Source organism: Leptonychotes weddellii, chromosome 8, assembly GCF_054177405.1.
Source record: "Leptonychotes weddellii isolate Sample4059 chromosome 8, ASM5417740v2, whole genome shotgun sequence".
Classification (NCBI taxonomy): Eukaryota; Metazoa; Chordata; class Mammalia; order Carnivora; family Phocidae; genus Leptonychotes; species Leptonychotes weddellii.
The window spans coordinates 8,222,678-8,230,838 of NC_138376.1; the positions used below are offsets into that span (position 1 = coordinate 8,222,678).

Genomic DNA, 8,161 nt, shown 5'->3' on the forward strand with positions numbered 1-8,161 from the left:
GTGTGTGTGTGTGTGTGTGTGTGTGTGTGGACTTGGGGGTGGGGGCATCCGGAGCTTGAACTCACGAGCCTCTGCACTCTAGGGCAGCACGACCGCTCGGTGAAAGGCAGCCCGTGCTGCCCCGCAGGCCATGGCATCTTTGCTCCGGTTGCCTTGTGGAAGCACCAGCCGCACCTTTAAACCGTACCGCGGCCCAGCCGGGGACCTCCGACCAGCGTGGAGAAGCCGTGTGCTTCGTGGGCCACCTACTTTCTCCTCCCGAGCTGGGAGCAGCGGCACTTTGTCACGCAGGTGAATCGGCAGCCTCTGCTTTTCCCAGAAAGCCAGAGAACCGAAAATCCTGGACTGAATTAAGTGGCAGTATTTTTGTTTTGCACTTAACTACTACACACACCCACTGTGTAGAAACCTCCACAGATTCAAACAAACTTTATTCTTGTACAACTAATTTTAATCAGTTCTTACTGTAAAATCTGGAGTCAGTGCTTTTTTTTTTATAAATAATATATATGATGTATATGAAATGTATATCTATAGTATGTCTGTTCGGAGACAGACAAGACTGCACATGAAAATGCAGATAAAAGTGGTTTGTAGAAAATCATAAGGTACTGGACTTGGATACACAGCAACTTAGGTAATCATCTGATAGACGAGCAGATGAAAAAGATTTGATTGCCTAAGAACGAGGTCGCAAATCCCTCTTTGCAGAAAAGGTTCCAGAAAGCCGTTCTTTACAACCAAAGAACTTATGTAAGACTGAACGTGTTTGCTGTCCATTCTTGTTTCATGTGTACATATCTGTCTGACTGCAAGTTTGGTGCCATATTCCTCTTGGCTGCCAGGCCCCTTGTAGCTAGCTGTTCTCTGTCCTGTTGCATAAGCACACTGAAAAACCCCACAGCTATCCTCCGTGGTCTTCCACCTGGCCCGGCACCTGCTGACCAGACATGGTACCGGAACTGTTGACACTGCCTGGGGCTCCGACTCCAGCCTTCCTCGTCCCTTGGTTTGGCCTGGCCAGGCAGGTGGGATGCGGAGAGCAGTATTACTGTAGGAAAACACGAGGACACGCCTGGAGTTGGGTTTGGGGAGGGAGGGGGATGTTGATTTTTGTCTTTCTGTGGGTTTTTTTTTCCGTTTTGGATTGGTAGGTTCCGTTGTGTGGTTTTGCTGTTGTTACTTTACTTCCATTGTTGGGATGAGCTCTACAGGTCACAGGTGCCCGCTCTGCCATGTTTGCAGCAGACGATTGAGCGCAGAGGACCCCACTGTCCACGTCTTCGCTTGCAGAGTTCTGCAAGGGATGACATGTGTGGAGATAGTGACTGGAGTACTTTATGCACCTGTTCTGTAGAAGCCTGTGGGATTGGTGTGGATGTACAGCAACAGATGCCTTGTGGGAGAGAGAAAAGGCGTACAGCCTGCTGTACCTTTTTCTTTAAGTTCTTAGCATCAGTAAATGAGTAAGATTTTGGAGACTAATGAAAAGCTGCTGTTCATGATTTTGTGTATAGTGAGCCGACTGTAATATTTTACTATTGTCTGTTTAAAAGAAAAAAAGAAAAACTGTAATTTATATCCCCTTTCAACTTTATTGTATTTAATTGGTTCAGACTGTGTGTGTGTGTGTGTGTGTGTGTGTGTGTGTGTTTTAGAATACAGACTGCCTAATTCAGGTTTTAAAACATCAATGGTTTGTCTTTAATAACTCTGCCATTAGCTGCAGATCTAACTTCCCTTGTTCGTATGTATATGCATGTCCCTGTGGCCTGAACAAAAATAGTAACAGGCAACATTCATTGAGGGTTTACTGTGTACTAGGCGCTATTCCCAGCATTTGATATTTATCATCTTGCTTAATCCTCACAGCAGTGGGTGCCATGGGTGCTGCCATTATTAAGTGTTTGATGCTGGAAGACCAAGGGAGGGGGTGGGTGAGCGGGACGGTGGCATGCTTGCCTCAGTCTCCTCCCTGTGTCATGTCTGGTGACGTGTCTTGGAAGAGCAGACCCCTGAAGGGAGGATGGGACACCTTCAGAGTGCAGAAGGGCTAGGCCAGTCTCACAGGTTCCAGACTGACCAACCAACGTGACATCCACAGCAGACAGGCCAAGGGGTGTGTTCCCCGTTCACAGTGCTCAGACGAGTCTTCGAGAGAGCAGTAGCAGTGCTCAGTCACCTGACGACTAGTGGCTAACGACAGCTTCCTGTGAGAGGTTTATCTTAAAATGGTAGTGCACAATGTTTTCAGAAAAATCTCTGTTGTTCGTGGTAGCCTTCCTTTTTTGTTTTTGTTTTTTTAAAGGTTTTATTTATTTGAGGGACGCCTGGGTGGCTCAGTCAGTTGGGCATCTGCCTTTAGCTCAGGTCATGATCCCGGGGTCCTGGGATCGAGTCCTGCATCGGGCTCCTTGCTCAGCGGGGAGCCTGCTTCTCCCTTTGCCTCTGCCTGCTACTCTGCGTGCTTGTGCTCTCTCTCTCTCTCGCTGACAAATAAATAAAATCTTAAAAAAAAAAAAGGTTTTATTTATTTGAGGAAGAGAGCGCGAGTGGGGGAAGAGGCAGAGGGAGCAGCAGACTCCCTGCTGAGCAGGGAGCCCGATGCGGGGCTGGATCCCAGGATCCTGGGATCATGACCTGACTGAGCTGAAGGCAGACGCTTAACCGACTGAGCCACCCAGGCATCCCTGCGGTAGCCTTCCTGAAGAGGTCAAGAATTAGACCTAGCCTAGTCTGGACAGACAAGTGTCTTCTGTAGACTTCTGGGAGAAAGTAGAGAGCAGGGAAAGTCCAAAGTTACTTGAATTCCGAAGCACACGATTGAGGGAGGAGAACAGCTATTTAATATTTAAATAAATGATGAGTACAAATAGAATTCAAGACAAAATGAGCAAATCGTCATTCCTTCTGCTAGCATGAGATCGACGGTATTTGGTCATCAACTTTGTCGTTATGACTTGGGAAGAGCAAACTGGTTTTAGGGTGTAGGATAGTTAAATACAGGCACGTGTTTAACAGCTAACTTACAGTATAACTAGTGTCCTAACATTTGTTTATAGTTATTTGGACACAGATTTTTATCATAATAAGAATTTTGCCTTGTGTTTCTAGGGCACCAACTTATAGGAAGTATTTTATTTCATAAAAATACCTTTAGAGTTAAGTAAGAGCAAGATAATAATTCTACTTATCCTGCTCTAATCAATACTTATTTTGAAAATTACAATATTGAGGTTTTTGAATGGTTTGAAAAAAAAAAAGACAACTAATGACCCGATTGATCTTTATTTCTAAACAGTAAAGCTTTCTGGTCATGTCATTAAGAAGTCTTTCTTGAAAGAAGATGTAATTGAGTAAGAGTTCTTGCTTGCTTTTCTGGAACAAAAGGAGCCCAAAACAGAAAGGATGCCACCAATACACAGTCATGTGGAGAATGTTTGTGTTCACCCTAGAGCTTCTTACTAACACGAGTTTCTTTCCATAATATTGAGCCTACCTCCTACATTGTTTTAAAAGATTTTCATTTATTTATTTGCCAGAGAGAGCACAAGGGGGAGCAGCAGACAGAGCAGGCAGAGGGAGAAGCAGACTCCCCTCTGAACAGGGAGCTCAACGCGGGACTCAATCCCAGGACCCTGGGATCATGACCCGAGCCGAAGGCAGACGCCTAACCGATTGAGTCACCCAGGCACCCCTACCCTACCTTTAAAAATAACAAGTCAGCCTGTGGTACTCAGCTGTTCTAACCCGGAGGGAAGGTAGTGTTCTAAAGCTCAACAGTCTCCCACCAGAGAGCTGGGCGTTACCGCCCCATCCCACGAGTGGGGAACCCGGAATGCAGTGAACCCTGCAGGAATGCCAGGCCGGCAGGCGAGCTCTGCCCGGCAGAACATTATGAACTGGAATGAAAACAAAATCCAAACTTCTAAAATTCAACCCTGCTAATCCCCTGAGATGAGGAGAAAGATCACTGTAGATTCCTACTCCCCCCCCCCGCCGGCCCCCGCCATACAGTGAGTTAATTTCAGTTGAAATAAAATTTAGTCTTTATCTTTCAGATGTTCTGGGGCACACACTCACCTCTGTGTACTCTTGGAAAAACAAGTTATTTTTGCCCTCTGTGAGGCTCAGTGTCATTGCACACAGTTCTTAGAAGATGGTAGCTCCAGAAGATGCTTCGGCTGCCCCCAGTCACCATAATGTGAGCCCAGTTGGCAACAACCACCATCTTGGAGCTTACCATAGGTTTTCTCTGCAACAGAGTGTGACGGAGAAAGGAACTCTTAAATCCTTAGGGGACCCTATTCACGAAGGCATTGAGAGGCTGACTAATAGAACAATGAATGTTTTACAAAGAAAAAGGTAAGTTTTGAAGTTGGGAGTCTCTGGAAGAAAATCAACTTGGAGAGGGGGAAAAAAAGATACAGTTTGGTTTTAGAATAGTATAAACCAACTCAACCCTTTCACGATACCTAAAACACCCGTAACTACTTAGATTTTAAAACTGGAATACATGGGTGTTTGTAACAACTTCAAACCATTATTTTCGCTCTTCAGTCTCCTAAATATCTGCCTGAACCAAACCATACACACATGTCCTTAGGTTTCTTTGTTAGAGTTTCTTTTCTTAGTCTAGCAGGGGCTTTTGGGAATAGCACAGTAGAGTAGATGTATTTTTCTTTGACTAAGTATCCGAGCCAAAACCCACACCTTCACGTAATTAATTAGTCACCCTTGTTGATCCAGGATAATCTGTATCTAGTGCACAGTCAACCACAAATAAGCCAAGCTGCTTAAAAACACCAGAGTTAAAATACTAGCCACAGCAACTGCCAAGAAAGGAGCATTTCACCAAGAATGAGGCTATAAGATCTAGCCTCAGTACCACTTGCATTCAAGACTGTCCTGTTGATGCTACGAATGCCAGTTTCCCACATTTTCCCCTAGTCCTTTTATATGCAGAAGTATATATTTGTGAGAAAGCTAGAGTATTAGTTACCTATTGCTGCAAAATGAAGTACCCTTCAACTTGGTAGCTTAAAACAGCCATAACCATCTCACGCGATTTCCGTGGGTCCAGAATTCAGGAGTGGGCAGTTCTGGCTGCAGTTTGCTCAGAAGTGGTAGTCAGGATGTCAGAGCTGCCGTCATCATTTGAAGGCTTGCTTGGGACCGCTTCCTCACCGAGTAGACCCCTTCATGCTGTTTGAGTGTCCTCATGATGTGGCGGCTGGCTTCCCCAGGGAGTGGTCCCGGAGGGCACACAGAAGCCACCTTGCCTTTTATGACCTGGACTCAGAAGTCCACTCTGTCACTTCCATCACATTCTACTCATTAAAGTGAGTTCCTAGAACAGCCCCACTGACAGGAAGGAAATTAGGCTCTTCCTTTTGAAAAGAGGAATGTCTAAGAATTTGCAGACATATTTTTAAATCTCCGTAACTAATTAGGGGTTACATCGCTGAGGCCTTGGGATAAAGCAAAGCTAACTAGAACTTATGAGTGAATGTAGGAATTCACTTATTTATATAAGCAGTAGGATCAAAAGGAAAGCCACATTTTCGTGGAATAAAAAAGAGATATTAATAAAAAAGTGAAAATAGTAGAATCATTTGAATGTGTGAGTTATAGCCAATAATCGAACTGAACCAATATTCCTGGCAGAGGCAAATGATCTGAAACTATTAATTATGTTTCTATTTATAGCTATATTTTCACATTTGATTCTTTTCAGATTTGCTTCATTAGAGGCACAAGCACATGAATAGGTTTGATGGTTTTCCTCAAAATAGGAAATGAATCTTAGGGAATTCAATCACATCTTATTAGGGCAAGTAATATTAATGATTAGCTTTAGAAATAAAACTGCCAACAAAAGAGTTTATAGGATTTTTTTTCTGAAGATACTGACAGTGGTAGGATTATTTTATTATTAAAATGTGATACATATCCAAATGTTTGGCTATAAGCAAAAGGGGCTCAAAGCTCTTGAAGCTTATAAAATGAAACTTTTTTTAAGATTGATTGATTTATTTTAGAGAGAGAGCATGAGGGGGAGAGGGAGAAGGAGAGAGAATCTCAAGCAGACTGCTCTGAGCACAGAGCCCAACTCGGGGCTCCATCTCACAACCCTGAGATCATGACCTGAGCTGAAACCAAGAGTAAGATGCCTAATCAACTGTGCCCCCTATAAATGAAACTTTAACTCTAAAACAGGATAACTGGAAAAAGAAACTTAAAATGCAGGGATCTGGGGGGAGGAGCTAAGTGGAGTAGTAGGAGGATCCTAGTCTTGCCTCATTCCTCGAACAGAGCTAGAAAAGTCAAATCATTCTGAATACCCAAGAAATCGATCTGAGGACTGACAGAACAAACTGCATTAACTAGAGGGAGAGAAGAGACCACATCCTGGAAGGTAGGAAGTGGGGAGACATGGCTTGGGGGAGAAATGGATTTCTGGTGCTACAGAGGGGACGGAGCCCTGGTCATGGAGAGGGGCGAGAGAGAGAGAGCGCAGCACACAGGGAATAGCTCAAGGAAAACACTTCCCCCAAAGCCATTGAGTTTTTGCAACCAGGGCTCAAAGACGAGTTGTAGAGGTCAGTGGCATGGCTGGTATAGAGCCCTGAGGGTGCTGCATTGCTCCTGTGGAGAAGGGGGGGGCAGGTAATCCCGGGGCAGACTGCACCATCTGCGGATCGCAGGAGAGGCACCGGGAGAAACTGTTTGTTCTTCTTGGAGTGCATCTGAGAGAGGTGGCATTGCCTCTCTAGGGATAAAGGTGCCGGCAGGTGCCGTTTCCCTCCCCCGCCCTTCAGCATGGGCACAGAGACACCTGGTGAGGGTGGCTAACCTGGACACTGGCTCTTTAGTGTACTTTGCTCCAAACCCCATGCTCCTGCTCACTGGTACTACTGCGCTTCTGGGTCAAGCCTGCATTCATCCCAGGGAGGGGAGACCCTCCCCACAAAGACCAGCGCAGGTCCCCGCCACACTAGGTCCCTAAAGTTTGGAGTTTTAAAACTCAGCCAGCCTGGCGGGGATAGAGCCCAAAGTGCGCTGTGCTGCTGCAGGCAGGCAGGTAACCTAGACACAGACAGTGTGAAAATGGCGATCTGAAAAAACACCTAGGATCCCCAAGGGGAAATTATTCGCTCTTCAGGGAGAGCTTCCCAGACAGCAGCAAGCATGAACTGCCCTCTCCAGGGACAAAAGAGCTGGCTGGTGCCATTTCCCTCCCCAAGCCCTCAGCATAAACCAACCTCAGTATACAGCACAGCACCAACACTGGCTGCCTAACCTGCTTACACCAAGCCCCACCCCCCTTCATTCTGCTGGTACTGCTTCTCTCTGGGAAGTGAGCCTGAAAACCAGCATAGCAGGCTTCTCCCCCAATAGACCAGTGCAAACCCCCACAAGCACCACATCTACTGACCACAGAGTTCTGCAAAGCTCCAGCTCTAGTGGAAATAGCATCAGGTCTCTTAACAAGCAGATCAGAGCACACCTAGTTAAAACTCGCCACACTCTGGCCAAGGTCCAAACACTCCTCACCGCAGGCAAGAACAAACTCTGCAGAGGACTGACCTGAGGGATACAGCAGCCAAGACACAGCAGCAGAGTGCATGCAGCATACACCAGAGACACTTCCTGAAGCACCAGACCCTGCACAGTATACGATCTCTTCATAAATTCATTACTCTCAGGAGCAGGAAACATAACGGGCTTTCCTAACACACAGAAGACAGAGATGTAGAGAAATTGCCAAGACAGGAATTCATCCCAAAAGAAAACAAAAGAAGGTCATGGCCAGGGATCTAATCAAAACAGATTAATATGCCTGAACCAGAATTTATTTTTTTTATTTTTCTGATCCAGAATTGAAAGCAACAATCGTAAGAATACTAGCTGGGTTTGAGAAAAGCAGAGAAGACATCAGGGATACCCTTACCACAGAGATAAAAAAGCATAAAACCAATCAGGCCAAAATGAAAAAGCAATAACAGATTCAAAACCAATTGGATGCAATGACCACAAAGATGGAAGAGGCAGAGGAATGAACAGGTATAGAAAATAGAATTATGGGAAATAAGCTGAGCAAAAGAGGGAAAGAAAAATCTCGTATCACGGAAGTAGACTTAGGGAACTCAGTGACTCC

At 45.4% G+C, this 8,161-nt stretch overlaps 1 protein-coding gene across 1 annotated transcript in view; it reads left to right on the top strand.

Annotated features, from left to right (window-relative positions):
* KIF13A (kinesin family member 13A) overlaps positions 1-1,694 on the top strand; it is a 121,873-nt gene extending 120,179 nt beyond the window's left edge. The window contains exon 40 of the mRNA XM_081827623.1: positions 83-1,694. Within this exon, the coding sequence (XP_081683749.1) occupies positions 83-103 (21 nt within the window). The 3' untranslated portion in view covers positions 104-1,694. The remainder of the gene's footprint in view (positions 1-82) is intronic.
* The last annotated feature ends 6,467 nt before the right edge of the window (positions 1,695-8,161 follow it).